Genomic DNA, 23,601 nt, shown 5'->3' with positions numbered 1-23,601 from the left:
CACTAGGCAAAACGAATCAAGGCAGCCTTTCATCACTTGAGCTTGCTCTTTGCTAGCCTCGGCAAACAATATCAAGTCATCAGCGAACGCTAAGTTGGTAATTGGAGGACCTCCCTGACTTGCATAAGCCGGTTTCCAACAGCCAAAATTCACCTCCCTATCAATTACGTGGGTCAAACGCTCCATACATATGACATATAGATACGGAGAAAGCGGGTCGCCTTGTCTTATCCCTCTCGATGGAGAAAAATAAGGAGTAGGTTCACCATTCCAAAGAACACTTAACTTAGCCGACGAAATACACATCATCACAATGTCAACCATTTGTTGCGGGAGTCTCAACTCTAGCAGTGAATCTCTAATAAAAGACCATCGTAGGCGATCATACGCCTTCTCAAAATCAATTTTAACCGCCATGTACCCAACCCTTCCTTGTTTCTTTCTCATCGAGTGGAGCATTTCCTGAACTATCACCACATTATCAGTGATTTGACGATTAGGCACAAAAGAACATTGGGTCGGAGAGATCAAACTAGGGAGTACGGGTTTAAGCCGATTCACCACAATTTTGGTCACAAGTTTATCTGTAATATTGCATAGACCAATTGGACGAAAGTGTTTGGCTGTCTCAGGGGTGTCTATCTTTGGAATAAGCACCAAAAAAGCATCGTTAATCCCTTCAGGGAAGCATCTACCTTCAAGGATATCAAACACCACTTTAATCAAATTCGGCTTCACCACCTCCCAAAAATGTTGATAAAACAAGGGTTGGAAACCGTCGGGACCAGGTGGCTTATAAGGATGCATACTACGAAGAGCTTTATAAATCTCACACACCGCAAAAGGTCTAGTCAAAATCTCCCAGTCATCCGCACCTATACGAGGGAAATAGTCTCGAAGAAGCTCAAGATTCGAATTACACTGCCCCCCTTCTCTAAACAATCCTTTCCAATAACCTCAAACTTCTTCTTGAACTTGGTCTGGATCAGTCAGCCACACTCCCTGAGCATTTCTCAAAGTCTCAATGCGATTCCTCTTTCGTCTAATTATAGTCGAAAGATGAAAATACTTAGTGTTCCTGTCTCTGTCACAAATAGCATCCGCCCTTGACTTTTGAAACCAAAGGGTCTCCTCTTGATCTAAGACTTGAATCATCTCTCGTCTCAATTTTTCCTCTAACTTTAACAAGTATCGAGGGCCACCATTAGAAAGAGATCGCTGAATCCCTTCAAGTCAAGCCATTAATTCGGCCTTCTTCCTAAAAATATTATGGAAAATTTCCTTATTCCACTCCGACAATTTGTCCGCAAAAACCTTTAGATAAGGCACCAGATCTTCTCTGTTATTCCAATTCGCACATACAAACTCTTCAAATTTATCATGCTGCAACCAAGCCGCTTGGAATCTGAAAGGCTTAAGAGACGAAGGAATTGGTGTAAACCCTGTAGTACTTATTAAAATAGGACAATGATCGGAGGTAAATTTAGGCAAATTTCGCACAGCACCCTCCGGAAACATCAACCTCCAATCCTCATTAGCCAAACCACGATCCAACCTTGCTGATTTGAAAGTGGCAGGTGACAAACCTCTAAACCACGTATGAGCAGGCCCCGAGCATCCCAAATCGATCAAACCCATTGAATTCACCCACTCACAAAATTCACGGCATCTTCTTTGCATTTCCAAGCCACCAACACCTGATCTCTCAGACAAGAACATAGTGTCATTAAAGTCCCCAGCAGCTAGCCAAGGACCTCGATAGTTATTCTTGATATTCTCAAGCTGACTCCACAGCTCCTTTCTCAAAGCATTCTCAGGACTTGCATATATGGCAGAGAACAGCCACGGTTCTTCCCCTCTCTTTTCAATCTCCACCGTAACATGTTGAGAACTATTATCAATCACAGTAGCAGAAACTTCATCATCCTTCCAAAACACCCAAATACCCTCACTAAAGCCCTGCGCCTCCACCCTAGTTTGGCCCGAAAAACCAATCCTATCACACACTTTCTGAGCTTGCTCCCCACTCAAATGCGTCTCAACCAAAGCCAACACAGTAGGATTATTTACTCTAATTAACTCCCTAATGGCAGCTAATTTATTACCTGCCCCTTGAACGTTCCAAATCATGATTTTAATCAGCATATTAAACTCTTGGAAAACAGGGTGGCGATCAACAATGTTCAAAGGAACATTAGCAAGAAGTCCTAGGTACGCTTCCGACAGCGCATCCATAGGACCCCTGGTTCTCAGTGGAATTTCCACCGTAAACAGCATCTCCGTTGGGTTGTGGCGAGGTGGGAGAAACGTGTTCCATTGTAGCGAAGCCTTGTTCGAAGTCGGGTGAACTTTGACCATAGTAGGTCCCTCCATTGGATAGTCTGCGAAGGCCGTGTAAGTCGGAGGAACACATACTTTGAGGGTAATCGGGATCCGGGGGCTTGTTCTTGTTTCCCACTGCTCCATCATAATTCTGAGAATCTATGTCCAGAGGTGCAGTAGAAAAATTGTTCGATTGAGAATTGTTATTGATTTTACTCTGATTAGCAATCTTTTCACTCTCAATATTCGGATCTAGATTTTCCTTTTGTAAAGGGAATCTTTTTTGAGATAAAATATTTCCTTCAATCCTATTATTTCCACAGATATCTTTTTCCTTAAAATTTAAACTTTGATTATCTTTTCCAGCATTCGAAAATTCATCTAAGTCAATAGTTGATCCACCTTCCAAATCTATTTCCATCCCAATATGCGATTTTTCCAAATTTCTCAAACTACTCCGAATAGCTCCACTATTCTCTCCTAGATTTGCAACTTCTTCCATATCCTTATCAGTTTCCAAGGAACCACTTTCCTTATTTCCTTCCTGGATTCTCAGTTTCCTTATCTTGAGCATTAACCAATTCTGTCATATCCAAATCTTGATCCTGATCCAATATAGAAAACCTGGATCCTTTATTCCGACCCGCATTAGAAATCGGGTTATCCACCTTCTTCCAGAATTGATTCTTGTCCTGTTTTGCTCTGTTCTCTTCTCTGTTTTCAGCATTGCCAGTAGTCTGGACTACTTGTTTCACATTAATACCTTGTTTATCACCAGCACCCTACTTCATTGTAGATTGACCTTTAGGCTTAATCACACTCTTCCTATTAGTCCTTTGGACTAACATCCAAGAACCGAACTAGTCATGCTCCTCTGGTCTTGATTTCGGAGCGTGGTCCTTGACTGAATCGGTCTTTCTCCTAACAATCCTGTTTCCATTATCATCCTGGACTACTTCAAATTCACAGCCAATCTCCTTATGCCCCAATTTTCCACATCTAAAGAAAATCTGCTTTAAGCCCTCATACTGAACCCTCCAAACTTTCCCATTAAGTCTGAATTTGGATAACAGAGGTTTGGATAAATCCACCTCGATGCTGAATCGAATGTACTGCCCCCTGCTCATGGATTCAGTATTTCTATCAATACTTACAACCTTCCCAATCTTGGAACCAATCGAATGTAAGAATTGATTATCAAAGTATTCAAGAGATAACTGAGGAATTCTCACCCAAGCAGTGAGGAATTTGATAGGAGCTTCATCAGCTACGAAATTAGGAACCCACTTACGGATTGTCAAATAGCTGTCTCCAATTAGCCAAGGCCCTTGAGTTAATACAAAATGGTAATCCTCCATATTGGTAAATCTCACCACATAATAGGCAAAACCAACATCTGTGAGGTAAATGTCACCTTTAAGGCTCCATTTAATCCTTAATCTCTTAATTAAGACTTCATAGCTTAATTTCTTATCAAATAACTTGATAATCAACGCATTTTGCCATGGCTTCCTTAATCTTCTCTTCTCCTCTTTAGAAAGGAGAATATTAGGGCACATTTCATCGTCAGAATCACAATCCAAAGGTTGGTCATCCTTAGTTTCAAATCCATCATCATCAAAACCCATATTGCCAGAACCAAACTGCTCATTTGTATGCCCTTTCGTCATACTACTGTATGAAACCCTCGATTGAGATTGTGGAGTATTCTCCACATAGGTTTCCATGACCACATCGTTATCCAGATGAGTCCTCTCAGGGTTACCAACCGGAGAATTCTCCGGTGTATATTTGAATTTTTTATTAGATCTTTGTAGCAGATCTTCCTCTTCACTCGATTTCTCTTTCGCTTTCGCTTTCACGCTTTCGCTCTCCATACTTTGTTTTTTATAGTTTAGCTTATTTTAGTTTCCTCCCGTTTTCTTCCAGTTTTATTGCTTTTCGTGACGATTGTTTTCATTATTTGTATTTTTGATTTTTGCTTCTTTGTTTTTATTATAGTTTAACTTGTTTGCTTTCATGTTAGTTTTTATATTATTATTTTCTTTAATCTCTTGTTCTTGCTTTTAATCATGCTTTCTTTACTTGCTTTGATTAGTTTAGATTTAATTATGCGTGAGTAGTTTTCTTTCTAGGGTTTATGGGGATCCATAAATAATATGAAAGGGTAATTTATTATTGTTAATTGTCAATGTTTAATTAATTTCCTATTGATTGATTTAATATTATGCAATTAGATTACCGCTGATTTAATTATATGAGTTACGCAATATTGATTCGAGATTCGAGAGATGAGAATTAATATTAAGGCCTAGTTTCAATAGCCAGTTTAATTTATAAATGGTTAAGTCGAGATTCGAGAGATGAGATTTAATACCGGTAAATTAACCCTGTGATTGTAATACGTAGCGAAAGCCCTTTATTATCTGATTAATTGATACATTGATGATTGATTTATATGTTTTACCCTGGAGTATTATTTATTGGTGAACCTATGCCCTAGGTCCTTTATTCATTGATTTTCCCCTACTTTTATTTATCCCTACTCATATTCTTCGTAGTATAATTCCTTTAATCACAACAACATTGGTTACCTGATAATTTAGATTATAATAATTAATTAGGAGTAGAAAGACTTGTTTCCGTGTGGACTCGACCTGCTTCCCTATCTGCATTAGTTAGAGGACTTAGGTAATTCTTTTGATTTGGGGATACGACTTTACCCTGTCATGGTGTAAGGGTTATTTTTCCAAAAATTTCTCGTTTTTCAAGTGACTTTAACTCAGCCAGCATTGCCTCCTTCCACTTTGGCCAATCACTCCTACGTCGACATCCTTCTACAGGTCTTGGTTCAACATCATTTTCATCAGACACAATGTCGATTGCGATGGAATTTGCAAATATTTCATCCACAATAACATCTTTCCTATTCCACTGAGTCTTTGTAGAGACGTAATTAATTGAAATTTCATTGTTATCGATGTTTTGAACATCTTGTTCATTCCCCGTAGGGTTGTCTTCTTGTTCGTGCCCTTTTAGATTATCATCATTTTCTTTACTTTCATCAACATTTGTTCTTTCTTGACCTTTTGACGGGGGAACATCATTAGTCTCATTTTCTATTCCATCCAATCTTTTCAATTTCCTTGGCTTAGAATCTTTTGAACTAAGTGGTCTTCCACGCTTTCTGCGTGCCTGAGATTCATTTTCTATGGCCTTATTACCAGTTGGGATTTCAATACGTGCAGGGGGATTTGCTGCTGGTATATGTGATTTTGTCACCTTCTTTGTGTCCACAAATGCATCAGGCAATTGATTTGCAACACTTTGTAAATGAACAATTTTCTTAACTTCTTGTTCACACATATTTGTTCGTGGGTCTAACATCAACAGTTGTGTTGCATTCCAAATGAGTTTAATTTCTTTCTTACGTGGGTCCACTTTCTCTCCCCCGGCCCTAAGGCTGGGAATATTGTTTCATTAAAGTGACAGTTCGCAAATCTAGCCGTAAATAAGTCACCAGTCAATGGTTCAAGATATTTAATTATAGAGGGGGATTCAAACCCGACATAAATTCCCAGCCTTCTTTGTGGACCCATTTTTGTTCGTTGGGGTGGAGCAATGGGAAGATATACAGCACAACCAAAGATTTTTAGATGTGAGATACTTGGTTCTCGACCACAAACAAGTTGTAGTGGTGAGAATTTATGATAAGTTGTAGGTCTCAATCTAATTAGCGCTGCTGCATGTATTATAGCATGTCCCCAAGCAGATGATGGCAATTTTGACCTCATTAATAATGGTCTTGCAATCAATTCTAATCTCTTAATTAGTGATTCAGCTAGACCATTTTTTGTATGAACATGAGCTACTTGGTGTTCAACATCAATTCCAATTGACATACAATAATCATTAAATGTTTGGGATGTAAATTCCCGCATTGTCAAGTCTCATTTTCTTTATTATATGATATGGGAATTGTGCTCTTAATTTGATGATTTGGGCAAGTAATTTTGCAAAGGCAACATTTCTACTTGAAAGTAAACTAACATGTGACCATCGTGTAGAAGCATCAATTAAAACCATGAAATATCCAAATGGTCCACATGTTGGATTAATTGGCCTACACATATCTCCCTGAATTCTTTCCAAGAATTTTGGAGATTCAGTAGCAATTTTGTTCATAGATGGCCTTATTATTAATTTGCCAAGTGAGCATGCAGAGCATGTTAATTCATTTGATCGGGGAATTTTGACATATCTTATTGTATGTCCAACTGAATGTGCTATTATTCTATGCATCATCCCAGTTGCTGGATGTCCCAAAACGATCATGCCATAAAATAATCAAATGTTTGTCATCTAACTTCTGGTTAGATACCATATTGATTTTCACGGGTCGTATGTTTATACGATATAACCCCGTAGAGTATGCTGGCAATTTCTCATATATATGTTTCTTGGCATGTTTTTCTGCCGTGAGGCATATATACTCTTTTTGATATGTTGTCATTGTTTCTAGATGATAGCCATTTTGGCGTACATCTTTAAAGCTTATGAGATTTCTTCGAGATTTACTTGAATATAAAGCATTATTGATTCTTAATTTTGTTCCATTTGGAAGCATTATACAAGCCTTTCCAGATCCTTCAATTAATTTAGCTGACCCGGAAATAGTGTTCACATTTGCTTGAAACAACTTTAGTTGTGAAAAATAATTTTTATCCTTTAAGATAGTGTGCGTTGTTCTACTGTCCAAAAGGCATTGATATTTGGAACTAACTTCAGGTAGATCCATATCTTTATAAAATAAGTTTGAGATTAGTTTAGAATAATATTATACAAACTTTTATTGATGATAAAGATTAAAAGTACATGACTAGAAATTTAAAATACAGAATATAAAGAAAATACATTAAAACATAGCATACGTTACATTAGTAGATGAAAAACCTAAGCATTGTTGTTTTCTCCAAGAATGAAATCATTTCCAATTTCAGCATTATCCATGAAATAATCAGATACATCAAGGCTGGGACAAGGAGCATTTTCCTCATTAACATAATTTGCTTCTGCATTTTTCTCTTTGCCTTTTACAGAAGCCTGGTAAAGATCTACCAAATGTTTTGCCGTACGACAAGTACGTCCCCAATGTCCTGTCATGCCACATCTGTAACATGTGTCTTTTCCTTTCGAAGGAGTTTGTTTGTGGCTTCCAGATGACTGCCCCTTCTGTTTTTCAAAATTTTTGAAATTACTGTTTCTTTGAAAATTGTTTCTACCACGACCACGGCCACGTGCGCGATAATTTCCACGGCCTCTTCCACGGCCATTGTAATTTCCACGTCCACCTCTTTGTGTAGCATTTGACTCGAGTGGATAAGAATTTATTGCATTTGCCTCATGATGAGTGGCCAAAGACCCAGTTGGTCTCAAGTTATGATTTTTCAACAAAAGTTCACTATTTTGTTCCGCAACAAGCAATACACTCATTAATTCATTGAACTTTTTAAAACCTCTTTCACGATACTGCTCTTGCAACAGTATGTTGCTTGCATGAAAGGTAGTGAGTGTTTTTTCAATCATCTGTTAATCCGTAACTGGATGATCACAATATCTCAATATAGACACTATCTCATGTATGGTTGAATTATAATCAATTACAGATTTGAAATCCTGGAACCGTAAATTTGTCCAGTCAAATAATGCCTTAGGAAGGAGCACCCTTTTGTGGTGTCCAAATCTTTCATTAAGGCAATCCCATAATTCTTTGGGATCTTCAACCATCATGTACTCAGTTTTAAGACCTTCATGTAAATGATGCCTTAACAACACTAAGACTTTTGCCTTATCTTGTTCAGTAATAGGTTTTACAACAGTCATTGCAGAAGTGGTAGTATCAGTTGTTTGACCAGAGGGACTTTTATTTTCTTTAATAGTGTGCTCCAAGCTGTTTCGGGGTTTTTTGTGATTCCCTCGGATACTGGTCGCGCTCTGCAAACAAAGACTCGGACACCTGCAAAATAACGAATATTCCGGTGATCGGAATATTCGCCTCCGACGCTCAAGTTAGTGAACGGAAACGGAAAAGGGTAGAGAGAGAAAGTAGAGAGAATTTGGAGCATTTTAGTGCTCTTGTATTAATGTCACATCAAAATCCACCCTTCCCATCATAAATGATTGGGGTATATATAGGGGTGGGAGCATGTGCCCCCTAGGGTTTATGCCATAAAATCTCGTGACATGATTGGCTGCGCAATCAGAGGTCGCCACGTGTCGTGGGGGGCGCCGTTTTACGGCTTTCAAGGCTTTCTCGGGATTTGGGCCTGAGGTCATCAGAGCCCTTTTCTCTTTTTGATTGTAGCTTTAGGGTATTTAGATATGGCTGACAGGTGTCACCATAACAGGGGGACACGTGTCTCGCTCTCATAGGGCCACGTGTTGCCTCTTTATTGGGCCACGTACCTGGGGTATTTTTACCCTAAACATTTGCCCCTCAGAGGGCGTGGCTCGTACACTTACTGGTCGCCTCCTCTGATCTTGCATTCTGGACGTCCTGGTACTCTGGGTTGGGTTTGCTTCCCATCTGCCCTGGACGTCCATACACTTTTGATTCAAGGCTCTTTTTGCTACGTGGACGTCCATATATTTTGCCCTGGACGTTCTCGTAGTCTGGAATGAGCTTGGATTTTTGCTTATCTGGACGTCCATACTTTGTACTGGACGCTCTCGTACTTTGAGAGAGGCTTAACCTCTGAATTCATGTGGTCGTCCACTTATTTCAGGCTGGACGCCCTCATACTCTAGGAGGAGTTGATCTTCTAACTACCCAGAACGGCCATAGAAATGAGACTGGACGTTCTGATACTCTGGGAGGAGCTTATCTCCTAACTACCCAAAACGGCCATAGAAATGAGACTGGACGTTCTGATACTCTGGGAGGAGCTTATCTCCTAACTACCCAGAACGGCCATAGAAATGAGACTGGACGTTCTGATACTCTGGGAGGAGCTTATCTCCTAACTACCCAGAACGGCCATAGAAATGAGACTGGACGTTCTGATACTCTGGGAGGAGCTTATCTCCTAACTACCCAGAACGGCCATAGAAATGAGACTGGACGTTCTGATACTCTGGGAGGAGCTTATCTCCTAACTACCCAGAACGACCACCTATTTTCTTTGGGGTAATCTGGGCTTCCATGATTTCAGACGTACTTCCTGGCTTTCTAATCATGCTTCGTACGTCTGAATTCCTGTTTTAGACTAAACGTCTGAGAACTGGGCGGACGTTTTTCCTCTTAGATTTTCTCAAGTTTTGGAGACTAAGTGTTGAAGGTGTAAAATTCTTGAATTTTCCACTTAACTCATTTCAACTCACTTTAACGTGCCGTTAATTGTTCGTCTGGTCTTTTTCACAAGTTAACAGAACCCTAACGTCGTCCTGGCCCTTTCTTCGAGTAATTTCTCAAGAAATTACCGTTTGAATGTTTAGGCGAAAAAATGATTTTACCATTTTGCCACCATGAATTCACACTATAAATATGGGGAGTGAATTCTCATTTTCACACTTTACCCAATTGTGAATTCTAGAGAGAAGGCAGAGCATTCTAGTGAGAGAAAGTTACTTTTCCCTTAATCTTCAAGAGCGCCGCCGTGAGTTTGAGTTTTCTGTTGAGTTTTTCGGGCATATTTGAGTTTTCCGGTCAACCTTCAAGAGCTTCACCACCACCTTCAAAGTTTTCAGAACGTACAGAGGTAGGCCGTCTACATTTCCTCTTTTATTTTTTCCTTGTTTTATTTTTCTTTAACTTCAATTCTGGATCCATACTCGGCTTCGTCCGACTCTTCTCATGAGGCCGGCCGTTCGCCTGGGACTGAGGAATCTAGAGTGGACGGAGAAGAGTTGTCTCCTCCTTGGAGTGAGTCTATGTCTAATGTGTACATACTCACCCCCACTTATTCTTCTCTGTCCCAACAGGCAATGGCAAGAACCATGCGAACGCGTGAGCGTCATGCGGCCAGGAACCTAGACGGCAGTCTGGTTCATCCTAGGGTCCCCTATGACCCTAGTAACCCAAGCACTATGGTGGAGACTAACTCCACCACTCAGACAACGACCACCTCCACTGGCTCCCATCATTTGGCCGTGGAGGTCACTTCTTCTTTCGAGGAACGCCTTCAAGCTGAAGGCACCTCGTCCGCTCCTGCCCCGGAACTTAGGTTCCCTCATTTCGCCAGCTCAGTCATGGATGGGGCCGAGCTGGTAACTTGCAAAGACAACCCTTCCAATCCTGGGGCGGACGCTTCTGGTTCGTCCGTCCCCACTTCTTCTCAACCTCGACCTCAACTGGGCGGGGCGGACAGACCCTTAACCGGAATCTCAATCCGAGAACCGTCCGACCTGCCTATTCGCAACGCCCCTCCTTCGGGAAATGAGGCGGTCGCTGCCAAGGATAAAGGCAAGCGTCCGATGGTCGAGGAGGACGTTCCTTCTTCAATGGGCGTTCCAAGCTCAAGGGGCCGAAGCTCGGCCGAAGCAGCAGATTTGGACAGAGTGTTGTCTTCAGAATTTGGGAGTGCCCCTTCTCACCAAGTGGAAGAAGAAGAAGTTGAGAAAGAGGCCGTGGGTGAGACGGCCGAAGGCGAGGCGGCGGCCGAAGAAACTGTCGCCAACATAGATAACTTCAGGGACCCGTACGCCTGTACAGTTGGGGAGACAGCCCTGAAGTTTTTAAGGAAGGATTTTGAGAAGTACAAGGAGTCCCTCCATTTGGGAGAGGGATTCGAAATTCAAGTCCCCAGGAAGGCCATTGCTGTGGCTACCTGGGATGAGGAGAAGCCGCGCAAACGAGCGTTTTGCGTCTACAGGGCCGCCTTGGATGTGGGGCTCCGCTTCCCTCTTCAACCATTCATCCGGAATGTCCTGGACGAGTACGACATCGGCCTCTTCCAACTGACGCCAAACAGTTGGTTGAACATTTTTGGGTACTTAGTGACGTGCATCGCTAAGAAATTTACGCCAGACTTTGCGGTCTTTTGTGAGATGCACTCACTCACTCGGCTGGAAAAGGATGTGGATGGTTGGCTCATCTTGAGCGCAACCAGGGATTACATGGTCGTGGTCGACCGTGTCAGTAAGTGGAGGGACTGGAAGCACCACTTCTACCGTGTCAAAACTCAGGACGCGGAGTTAAACCTCCGCATGAACAGGTGCCGTCCAGAGCCTATTCAACTCGGACGCGGAGACCACAAGCCTGACAAGCCGCCCATCCACCCAAGCCACGAACACCAGCTCGAGTACTTCAAAGTTAATCGAGTCAAGCGGGGCAACTAAACTGAACGGGTCCCTAGCCATTGGGTTCCTCTTGCCATTGGCTTAGGGACCCTATCTTCATGTCTGCGTACGGCCTGTACCAGAACATGCCCCAAGGTGGACACTTAGATATATAAACTTTTTTGTACGCACATAGAGTTTTTTAGAAAAATATTCTAACACTTTTGCTTTTTGTTTTTGCAGCGGAGGCGTACGCTATGCTTGACTCGGCCCAAAAAGCAGAGGTTGAGATGTCCGAGGTGGACTTGGCCAGATACAAGGCTCGTTTCAAGATGTACGAGCAACTCAAAGAGGTAAACACTTAGTTTATTTTTTGAATTTCTCATTCCTTACTGTGTCCGTTCTGCTATATTGGGAGGAACCTACTTCCTGAGTTTGCACGGACGCTTTATGTCCGTTCACGCATGCTGGAAAGGAGCTCCTTTCCCAAATCGCACGGACGCCATCATGTACTTTGTATTTTTTTTTTTTTTTTTAAAAAAAAAAAAAAATTTCTAACTTTGTATTTTTGCAGACCTCCTCTTCTACCCCGAAGGCCAGGCGGAAGCAGCCGGCCACGTCCACTCCTGATGCGAACGCATCCAAAAGGAGAAAGACGGTTGCTTCCAAGCCGTCTTCTAAGGCAGCGACAACGGCAAAGTCGCAGACTGCTACAACGCAGTCTAAAGGAGAACAACCCCGACTGACACAAAGCGGGGCCTCCAAGCCCATGGAACCTATTGCTGATCAGGTCCATGAAGAGTCCGTCCCTTCGGACGGTGGGGATAAGTCAACCCCAGAAAAAACGACCGGTCGCTGGATCGGGACGATGCTGGTCAACCAGCCGTCCAGCGATGCTGATGAGGGTCGTCCGGATGAGGGGGAGGCTCCTTTGCCGCCTCCTCCCACCAATCTTTCTCCTCCAAGCTTCTCCACTGGTTAGCCTTCTTCTTTCTTACTTTTTTACATCTTTATTTACTTGTGAATTTTAGCTAACTCTTCTTACACGGTCGTCCGCAGATATATCAGAGGAGATGCAGCTGAGGGTGCCCGGCCAGTCACTGACTGGTGCGGATAAAAAGGCCATGGTACACGCGGTCCCCCAAGCGCAGCGTGACAAGCTGCGAGGGATCAATGAAGGCTTCCTCGGCCCCATGCTAAATTGTAGCGCCGAGGTATATTTCTGTCTCCTTATGCTTTTTCTTTCCAACACTTAGCAAATTTTTCTATATTTGACTAAGTTTCTTTTTTCTGTCCGCAGCTCTTCCTCCGTCTGAACGCCTTCCTAGATTGGAAGGACAAGGAGAACGAACCGTTGAAGAATGCTTGGCTCGAAATCAGAAAAGTCGAGGATGTTGTAACTGGGACGGCCGCCGTCCAAAGGGTACACTTTGAGACCCAAATAACCGCGCTGTCCGACAAAGCGGCGCGGCAAACAGAGGACCTGGTCAAACTGGGCAAGGCACTCGAACAGGAGTCCTTGGCCAGGGAGGCCATGAGGGTTGAAAGGGACGAGGCCGTCCTGGAAAAGGAGAAGTGGAAGTTGGGCTTCGAGGCGTCCGAAGCCTTGAAAAGTGAGCTGAAGTTAGCCCAAGCCAACCTTAAGTCTGCTCTAGATGAAGCGGACGCGCTGAAGGTCGAGGTGGAGACCTTAAAGAAGTCCATTGCGGACTATGAGGAGCAACTTAAAACTCCTCGGCCGATCAGCGTGGAAGAAGTCATCCGCATCGAGCAAAATGCTGAAGACAGGCTTAAGGCATACTTCTTTGATGCCTTCGACTTGATGGTGGACGAAGGTGAAGCCGCCTATTACGAGGAACGCTTCAAGAAGCGGCTTCAATATGTCTGCCTTAGAGAAGAGGCAAGGAAGGCCGGCATGCCTCCTCCAGAACTAGTAGTTACTTCCCCCGAATCCGGAGAGGACGGGGATGAGGAGGAGGAGGCGGACAACAAGGCTGCCCCGGCCAAGGACGCCAAGACAGCGGAGGAGCCTGCCAAAGATAACACGGCTAAGTAGAGCTCAGGTCCTCCAGCAGCCGTCTGCTCAGCTTTCCTTCTTATTTCAGCTTACTGTGTACTTAGCTTATTTTGTACTTCGTTTTTTTTTTTGTTCTTATTTTGAGGCCGCCTGTTCGAGCGGTTTTGTAAAAATTTCGACCGCCTTTGTGCGGTCTTATTAATGAGAATTTTGTCCGCCTTTTGAGCGGTTTTTACTTCTGTTTCATACTTAGCAAATTTTTGCAATTTTTCGCTTTTTGCAAGTTTTTCGTACGTCTTAATATTATGCCTTTTCGTACGCTCCTAGGGGTATGCCCCTTTATTCGGTGCTCGCCTAGTCCATTTTCTAAGTGGTTTGATTAACTTGGTAGTTTTTATGCCTTAAAAGGGTATGACGACTAGCAAGTTAATCAAATCATAGTAATGATTGCCCTTGGACTAGGTGAAGCACCGAATCAATTTAATCGGCCGTTCGGCTATCATTGTACGAGTAGTCCATTGAATCTATCGCTCGGACGCACCCTAGAAATCCTAAGTATTATCTCAACTTAGAGATTCCTTGATCGGCCGGGCCAAACGCCTAGGTATGCCCTTGCCCTATTTGTAAAGGACACTTGCTTTCTACAGAAGTTTGGAATACCTTGCCTCAATCGTCCGCCTAGAATTGGACGAACGCATTATTCTCTGAATTTAATCAGTTTTTTTTTTTTTTTTTTTTTTTACATGGCCGAATTGCTATATTGGGAGCAACCTTGCTTCCTTTTTACCTCGGCCATTCAAAAAGAATGATAAGCCGTGTTACTATATTGGAAGCAACTCAGTAAATCGTTTCATTCGGCCTTTAATCATAAATATTAACAAGCAAATAAATACAAGTAAAACCACAAATAATTCAACAATGCCTGACTTTTCATTAATTATTGTCAAAAGTACATTGTTGTGGTCGTATGGCTTTAATTACAAGGCTCGGTCAGTACACCTAGCTGTATAAACAGCTTTTTGGCTAAGTATTTAAAGAAACAAAACTCAAACATGATACTTCTTCAAGTTATCAGTGTTCCATGTCCGTGGGATCTGACGGCCATCAATTGCCTCAAGGCGATACGTGCCGTCTCTGACTTCTTCCCTGATTCTGTACGGCCCCTCCCAGTTTGGAGTCAACTTGTCATCCTCATTGGCACGGCCAACAGCTTCCATTTTTCTCAACACTAGATCCCCCATTTTGAGCGGCTGCTTAGACACTCGGCGGTTATATGCCCTTGTCATCCTTAAGCGATAAATTTCATGCCTAAGCGCCGCATTGCCCCTAGCTTCTGGAAGGAAATCTAGGGCGGTCTTCATGGCCTCCCAATTGGCCGATTCATCATAAAGCATTACCCGCAAAGTAGGCTCATACATTTCAATTGGGAGTACATCCTCAGCTCCATAGACCAAAAAGAATGGAGTCTCACCTGTAAAACTTTTTGCTGTTGTCCGTATGGACCATAGCACATTGACCAACTCGTCTGCACATAGGCCGCCTGCTTTTTCAAGCTTGTGTTTGATCCCATTTGAAATCAACTTGTTATAGGCCTCAACTTGACCATTGGCTTGTGGTCGGCCGACTGAGGCAAAGCAATGAGTAATGCCTTGGTCCTCCAACCACTCTTTGAGTTGACGCGTCTCAAACTGGGGTCCATTGTCGAACACCATTGACTGAGGTACCCCATACCGAGTGATTATGCTTTTCCAAATGAAGGCTGACACATCCGTCCATTTAATGCCCCAGACGGCCTCAGCTTCAACCCATTTAGTGAAGTAGTCTACTGCCACTAGTACATATCGTCTCTGGCCGGATGCAGGAGTATACGGCCCCAAAATGTCCATGCCCCATTTGGCAAAGGGAAGCGGACTACTGATGGCTGATAGACTATTTGCTGGACGATGAATAAGGGTTGAAAATCTCTGGCACTTGTCACATTTTTTCACCATTTTCATGGCGTCCGAATTCAGGCTCGGCCAGTAATATCCCAAATGTGTCGCCTTTTCAGCTAAGGCTCGTCCTCCAATATGCGAACCACAATGCCCCTGATGAAGGTCATCCAACACATCATGGCCTCTTTCAGGAGTTATACATTTAAGGTAAGGCTTGACAAAGGCTCTTTTGAATAGCTCCCCATCCTTCATCTCAAACCACGCCGCCTTCCTCTTCAATAGCCAACTCTCTTTCGGATCGTCCGGAAGTATTCCATCCCTTAAGTAGAAAATAATTCCTTCCATCCAGGTTGAACTTCTATCTATTATCTGAACGGGCGCAGCATCAATGCTCCTTTTTTCCTTTACTTCCCAAAACACTGATCTTGGAGTATCACATGATGCCGAGGAAGCCAATTTGGAGAGGGCGTCCGCTTGATGATTCTCTGAACGGGGAACTTGCTTGAGAGAAAAAAGCTCTAGGCCTTCGGCCTCATTCTTAACTAGCTGCATGTACTTCATCATGGCCGGCTCCCTGGCCTCGAAGCCACCATTGACTTGGTGGACTATTAGCCGGGAGTCCGAGCATACTTCAATTTTGGTTGCCCCGGCCGCTTTACACATCCTTAGGCCTGCCAACAATGCTTCGTACTCAGCTTCATTGTTTGACGCTTGGAACTGAAACCTCAACGCGTACTCATACTTGTCTCCCTCAGGAGATTCACATATAATACCAGCGCCACACCCAGTCGCTGTTGCACTACCATCCACAAACACTTTCCAGACTTGGTCCCCGGCCGGCTGAAGATCAGGCCGTGTCATTTCAGCCAAAAAATCCGCAAAGGCTTGCCCCTTGATTGCCTTCCTTGGTTCAAACACAAGATCAAAACCTTTGAGCTCTAAGGCCCACTTGAGCATGCGGCCACTTGCCTCTAATGTTGAGAACGGCTTCTTCAAGGGTTGGTCTGTATAGACCACAATTGAATGTGCTAAGAAGTATGGCCGCAGCTTCTTTGATGCCATGTACAAGGCGAGGCCAAATTTTTCAATTGTGGGGTACTTCAGCTCAGCATTGTGAAGTACATGACTGATAAAATACACCGGGACCTGATGGACGTCCCTTTCAGCAAGAAAGACGGCACTTAGAGAGTGTTCGGAGATGGCAAGATAGATATATAGCTTCTCATTCTTGAGCGGACTGACGAGGCGAGGCAATGTATGCAAGTGATTTTTCAACTGTATGAATGCTTCCTCGGCCTCCTCTGTCCACTCAAACATGGCTTTCTTCTTGATAGTTTGAAAAAAGTAACGGCACTTATCCCCTGATCTTGACAAAAATCTTCCAAGAGCTGCTAAACAGCCGGTCAGTCTTTGCACCTCCTTGATTGTTCTTGGAGACTTCATGTCAAGGACGGCTTGAATTTTTTCAGGGTTGGCCTCAATTCCACGTTGATCAATCAAAAATCCGAGAAACTTGTCGAACTCAACACCAAATACACACTTCTTTGGATTTAACATCATCTTATGCCGCCTGAGTTCGGTGAACGTTTCTCGTAGATCCTTGAGATGGTCGGCCGGCTCTTTTGACTTGACAATCATGTCATCAATATATGCCTCCATGTTCCCGCCGAGCTGATCTCCAAAGACCGTATTAACAAGCCTCTGAAACGTAGCAGGGGCATTCTTGAGGCCGAATAGCATAACCTTGTAACAATACAACCCCTGCTCGGTCACAAACACTATTTTCTCTTGATCTTCTTCCCACAAAGGAATTTGATGGAATCCGAAGTATGCGTCCATGAAACTCATAAGGGCGTGTCCGGCCGTAGAATCAACCAAACGGTCAATCTTAGGCAAGGGGAAGCTGTCCTTAGGACACGCTTTGTTCAAGTCTGTGTAATCCACGCACATCCTCCAAGTCCCATTCGACTTTTTCACAAGAACTACATTGGCCACCCAATCTGGGTAAAAGCATTGCCGAATGAAACCGGCGTCCAGCAGCTTTTTTACCTCTGCTGTGGCCGCCTGATTCCTTTCTTCTCCGTGATTCCTCTTTTTCTGGCGGACAGGCTTTATCAAAGGATTCACGGCCAACTTGTGCACGGCCAGGTCAGGACTTATTCTTGGCATTTCACCAACTTCAAATGCAAACACATCTTTGAATTCCCTTAACAGCTGAACCAACTCATCCCCAAGCAATTCCAAGGCTATAGTGCCGACACTGACTGTCCGTTCTGAGTGGTTGGAGTCAAGCACTATATCCTGGTGGCTGCCGGCCGGCTGGGGCCTCAACTCATCTGGCCGGCCGACAGTCATTAGTTGCTAGGCTTCTTCTGCCCTGGTCGCCTTACGCTTCTGGCCGACCTGGTATGCTGGGAGTGAGGTTCCTTCTTCCTTAATCTCGGATAATTTTGGACCTCGTGCTGTTGGCTTCACGGCTAGCTGATTACATTCCTTAGCCATTTTCTGACTTCCTTGAATTGTTCCAATTTTTTCGTCCGACCTTTCAAACTTCAGCAACATCAGATGGGGCACTATGACCGCCTTGGCTGCATTGAGAGTAGGGCGGCCAAGGATTACATTGTACCCAGTCAACTCTTTTACCACAAGGAAACGGACGACCATGTCTCTTCCTTCACCCTTCTGCCCGAAACGGATAGGAAGGTCAATCCGTCCGACTGGATGAATGATATTCCCCTCAGATCCTACTAAGGGGTGAGTTATGTCTTGGAGAGCATCTTCTGGGAAGCTTAAATTCCTCAAGGCAGAGAGACTTATGATATCGGTCGAACTGCCCGTATCAATCAATATCCGTCCCACCTTCAAATTTGCTATTTTCATTACAAAGACCATGGGATCATTGTGCAAAGCTCTGACCTCTCCACGGCCAGCCTCACTGATGATCACTTCAGGAAATGGCTCGGCCTTAACAACGTCCGTCTGCATCACATTTGACAAATTTCGAGCGTCCTGCTTGATTCCTTTCATGGTAGCTAGGGCCGCCTGAAGCGAAGCCTCCTGATATGACGGCCACAAAACCTGAATCAGTGCTATTCCCATCATCTTCCTTGTCATTCTTCTTTTCACTTTGTTGCTTTTTCTCGGACGTGTTGTCTGTCCGCTTGAAGGTGAATTTGGACTTGGTCACATAGGGTTTCAGCAGACCCTTGTCGGCCAACTTATCCAACAGTCTCTTCAAGTTGATACACTCATTCGTGTCATGACCCACATCTTTGAGGTAATGACAATACTTGTTCTTGTTTCTGTACTGGGCCGAGCCTCTCAAAGGCTGAGGCTTCTCAAACTCAAACTTGTCTTTTATCTCCATCAAAATGGAGTAACCATCCTTGTTGAACTCATACTAAGGCTCATACGTCTTGCTTTTCTTTGACTTGGGTTGTTTGTCATCAGGTACCCAGATTTCTTTTCTTTTGTTTCCTTCTTTCTTTCGACCGGCCGAGTCTTGCTGAGAAGATTGCTTCTTCTCAGCCCCCTTGGCCGGCTGTTCTGATTTGGTGAGCGAACAAAAGTCCGCGGCCTCAATATAGGCTTCGGCTTCCCGCAATACACCTGCGTATGACCGAATCTTTTTTCTTACCAAATCAAACTTAAAACCATTATGCCTTAATCCCCGGAGAAATTCTGAGTAAGCCATTTCGTCCGGAAGATTATGAATTTGAGCTTTTTCTTGGTTAAACCTTTGGACGTACGAGCGTAGTCCTTCATTCTTTCCTTGGACAATTGTAGCCAAGTTTAGACTTGTCTTTCTTGGTGGGATATTGTATGAGAAGTTTCCCTCAAACAACAAACTGAGGGTGGTAAAGCAATTGATGCATCCGGCTGGAAGGCTGTTAAACCAGTCTTGGGCCACCCCTTTGAGAGTGGCCGGGAAGCATCTACACCATGTAGCATCATCTACACTTTGCAAGTACATCAAATTCCTGTACGAGGTAACATGCTCTTCTGGGTTGCCCGTACCATCATAGGCACCCACTAGTACACTCTTCACTTTTGCTGGTTGAGGGGACGCTAGTATGTCTTGCGAGAACGGAGGCGGCTTATCTCCCAAATTCAACAAACGCATTTGCCAATCAATAGGCTGAGGCTGAGCGGACGTTCCAGCCAGGTAGGGAGCCTGGCCGAACATCTGACCATACGACCCATATTGCTCAAAAACTTGGGGAGTTTGTTGTATCAACCCATTGAGTACTTGAGGGGGCTGATATTGCAATGGCTGAATTGGACGGGGAGTAATGGTATGGCTCTTGCTGGAAGCAGCCGTGTTGGTGTATTGGGAGAAAGATTGGTTGGAGGCCTCATCCAACATGGTTGGGGTAGAGGCCGTGTCAGAGTATGCGGCCCTCTCCCTTTGCTTGTGCCGAATGTAGTCACTGGCGTCCTTGAAGCGTTGTGACGGCTCAGTCTCAACTCTTTTTGGCTGTCGGCCCCTCCCCCCAGCCGACTGTGTTTTCGCCAGTAGGCTAGAGAAGTTGGTCCGTGGGACTCGGGGAGACCTTCCGTGCGGACGACGGAATGGGGTGTTACCAGCATCAGTTGCATTGGTCTTGTTGTTGGCTTTCTTAGAGGTGCCTCCTCCCCCCTTTTGCTGGGTAGCCGCCAACTCCTTGCGGAGCTTAATTAGCTCGGCCATTAAAGCAGCTGGAGTAACAGGAGGTTGTTCGGCCTCTTCAAATGAGGCAGTCAAAGGATTGCTTGAGTGTATGGTAGTACGTATGTCCTCTCCATATCCATCCTCGCCTGGACGAGGTCCAGAATTAGGTGTCTGACCATCTATTGCCATAACAGACGAGTATCCCCACAGACGGCGCCAAATGTTTCGGGGTTTTTTGTGATTCCCTCGGATACTGGTCGCGCTCTGCAGACAAAGACTCGGACACCTGCAAAATAACGAATATTCCGGTGATCGGAATATTCGCCTCCGACGCTCAAGTTAGTGAACGGAAACGGAAAAGGCTAGAGAGAGAAAGTAGAGAGAAGTTGGAGCGTTTTAGTGCTCTTGTATTAATGTCACATCAAAATCCACCCCTCCCATCATAAATGATTGGGGTATATATAGGGGTGGGAGCATGTTCCCCCTAGGGTTTATGCCCTAAAATCTCGTGACATGATTGGCTGCGCAATCAGAGGTCGCCACGTGTCGTGGGGGGCACCGTTTTACGGCTTTCAAGGCTTTCTCGGGATTTGGGCCTGAGGTCATCAGAGCCCTTTTCTCTTTCTGATTGTAGCTTTAGGGTATTTAGATATGGCTGATAGGTGTCACCATAACAGAGGGACACGTGTCTCGCTCTCATAGGGCCACGTGTCGCCTCTTTATTGGGCCACGTGTCACTATGAGATTGGGCCACGTACCTGGGGTATTTTTACCCTAAACACAAGCCTTGAGCTTTCAAATTCATCATTGCATCCACTTTCCATTCCAGAAATTTCTTTCCAGATAAATCTAAGATGCTGTCTTTTCATAAGGTCTCCCATTTTAGCTACAACAAATTACGTGACAATTAGTTTATAATAACAAATTATATGTACAACTCACATGTTTAGTTCTTCCATATTTATAATTAAGTTAATAAAATACGTGATAATTAAATTTAATAATAATAAACCATAAATTATATCGTCTTTTCTCCCCCTTGGTTTATTATTGTGAGTAATTATATGATTAGACAAAATTAATCATGGTAGTTGCAAAAAAAAAAAAAAAAAAGCAAAATGACAACAATAACAGTAGTAACAATAATTATAATGATAACGGTAATATTATAATAACAACAAACAAACATAATAAAACAAAAACAAGCTTTTAATATACTAAAACGACAAAATAAGTGAGTTTTACTTATACATAATGACAAAAATTAATATTGCTACTAATAGAACTACAAGAGCCGTAATTAGAAGGAAATATTGTTTTATCTTCCTTAAATCTTCCTCAAAAGTGAAGTTGTGAGTGTTTTGGTTGTCGTCGTTGGGGATCATATCGGAGAAGGGGGTGATAAAATTTTTTTTTTTTGGATGATTTTTTTGGATAAAAAGTGGGAAGGGATAAGAGATTTGTGGTGAAACCGGGGAGAAAATCCGCCTTTTATAGAGGTAGGTTTATCCGTTACAATTCTGTACAACTGTAAAAATATCATATAATAGTCTAATGTACTGGCATAAAATTATGATATATATATATATATATATATATATATATATATATATAAATATATATATATATATATATATATATATTTTATATATATATATATATATTTTATATATATAATTGTAAAAGGTTATCACACTGGGAATGCAAGCCATAGTGGTCCGAGAGCCCTAATATCTATAAAAGATCATGAGTTCGAAAACGGAAAGAAACACAAAAAGTATCTAAAAGTAAGAAATATAAAAAGTATAAAAAGGCTTCATCTTTTTGTTAATCTAGTTAATAATAATATGCATGCAAAGTTACTACTTAGCAATTATAATAACTAAGATCAAAATTTAGGTAAAATGAGTATGTAATATCAACATGGATCAAACAAAGAAACATCGACATGAATAAACAAAAGATGATAGTAATGAATTTACAAGTAAGAGAACTTTCACCGTTGTTTTTGAGGTATATATAATACATCAAATGTTTGAGTTTCTGGTATAGAGGATCTCAAATATGGGCAACTATAGAGCATACTCCTCGAAACATTTAGAAATAGATAGTATTATTTGTTATAAATTTTTAGAAGTAGGTATAAATATACCTGACTGGAAACTGGTGCTGAAAACGTGTTAAAAATTTACCGATAGAAAGTTTTATTTCGGAGAAATAAAGGAGTAAGAGAAGAAAGAGAAACTGATAAGTATTGCTCCGTAAATTTTCTCTTGTATGACACTCTTTATATATCATGAGTGTTCAACTAGGAGTACAATAATTTCATACATATAGACAATATGAGTTCACAAGGGTTGGACTCATATGTGCATTGCAACATCAAATCAATTATTGACATTCACATTGCCTTCTAACAATAATCTCTTTTTTTCTCCAATTCTCTTTGTATATTTTACTTTTGATGTAATTATGTGTATAATTGTTTTGCTTTTTCAAGGTGGTTTTGAGGGGTTGGTTGACTAGTTGCCGACGAGGTTAGGAGGTGGGAGAAGGTGGCTGAAATTATGGGTTTTTATGTTTTTTTTTTTAGAATTTTTAAATATTTTGAATCAATCACGTGTTGACACACATCATGGTCACTTGTTATAACAGATCATTAGCCCGTCATTCACCGGTTAAGACCATTGGAGGCAAATTAACCTCATAATTAAGATTACTAGATGTAAGCCCGTGCGATGCACGGTTTTTAAATATTTCATTTTGTATATTTTTTTGTAATTTCTTAATATTTTTTGTTTTTATTTTCTATTCTATTATTTTAACATTAATTTAAGGTAAAAAATTTTGTTAAGTTATAAATTATTCTTATTTAAATTTTACGTATATATAACTTGAATTTATAAATTGAAATAAATATTATCTCATTCATCAGATAGTTAGATAAAATCATTAAATCAAAATCTATTTTTTAATTTCTAATTATTTGTTAAAATAATATAAATACTAATGTAAAGATAATATAAAAGATAATTTTTTTTTTCATAATTTAAATCTTAAATTACTACTTTTTGTTTTCAATTCTCAAATTTCATTTATTAATTTTTTTTAATGGCGAATGAAAATTTAAATTCTAAATTAATATATAAATCTAATTTTTCATTGGTCGAAATATTACTTTTGCTTATGTGGCGTGCAATGCACGAATTTTTGTATACATTTTGTATATAAATATTTTTTTTTGGTGATCTCTTAATTTTTTTCTTGCATTTTAAGTTTTAAAATTTTGTATGAAAATATCATATCATCATATATAATATAATTTTTAGTTTTTAAATAATATAAATCATAATATCTAAAGATAATTTTTAGTTTTTTAAATAATATAAATCCTGATATCT

At 42.0% G+C, this 23,601-nt stretch overlaps 2 protein-coding genes and 1 long non-coding RNA gene across 3 annotated transcripts; 2 read left to right on the top strand and 1 right to left on the bottom strand.

The window, feature by feature from the left end:
• Positions 1 to 1,233: 1,233 nt before the first annotated feature.
• LOC145604142 (uncharacterized) lies at positions 1,234 to 2,130 on the bottom strand. The gene has a single exon (XM_081660093.1). It carries the CDS (start codon positions 2,128 to 2,130, stop codon positions 1,234 to 1,236), a length of 897 nt encoding a protein of 298 aa, XP_081516219.1.
• Positions 2,131 to 11,611: 9,481 nt separating this feature from the next.
• Positions 11,612 to 12,725, top strand: LOC145606072 (uncharacterized). The gene is made up of 3 exons (XR_014105207.1): positions 11,612 to 11,951; positions 12,173 to 12,575; positions 12,658 to 12,725. It is a non-coding gene; the product is annotated as an uncharacterized LOC145606072 (long non-coding RNA).
• LOC145606071 (uncharacterized) lies at positions 12,723 to 13,854 on the top strand. The gene is made up of 2 exons (XM_081662131.1): positions 12,723 to 12,812; positions 12,899 to 13,854. Exons 1-2 carry the CDS (start codon positions 12,723 to 12,725, stop codon positions 13,652 to 13,654), a joined length of 846 nt encoding a protein of 281 aa, XP_081518257.1. The 3' UTR covers positions 13,655 to 13,854.
• The last annotated feature ends 9,747 nt before the right edge of the window (positions 13,855 to 23,601 follow it).

This window comes from Chenopodium album, chromosome 22, assembly GCF_948465745.1.
Source record: "Chenopodium album chromosome 22, dcCheAlbu1.1, whole genome shotgun sequence".
NCBI classification, from domain to species: domain Eukaryota; kingdom Viridiplantae; phylum Streptophyta; class Magnoliopsida; order Caryophyllales; family Amaranthaceae; genus Chenopodium; species Chenopodium album.
This window is presented reverse-complemented; position numbering and strand designations above follow the sequence as displayed.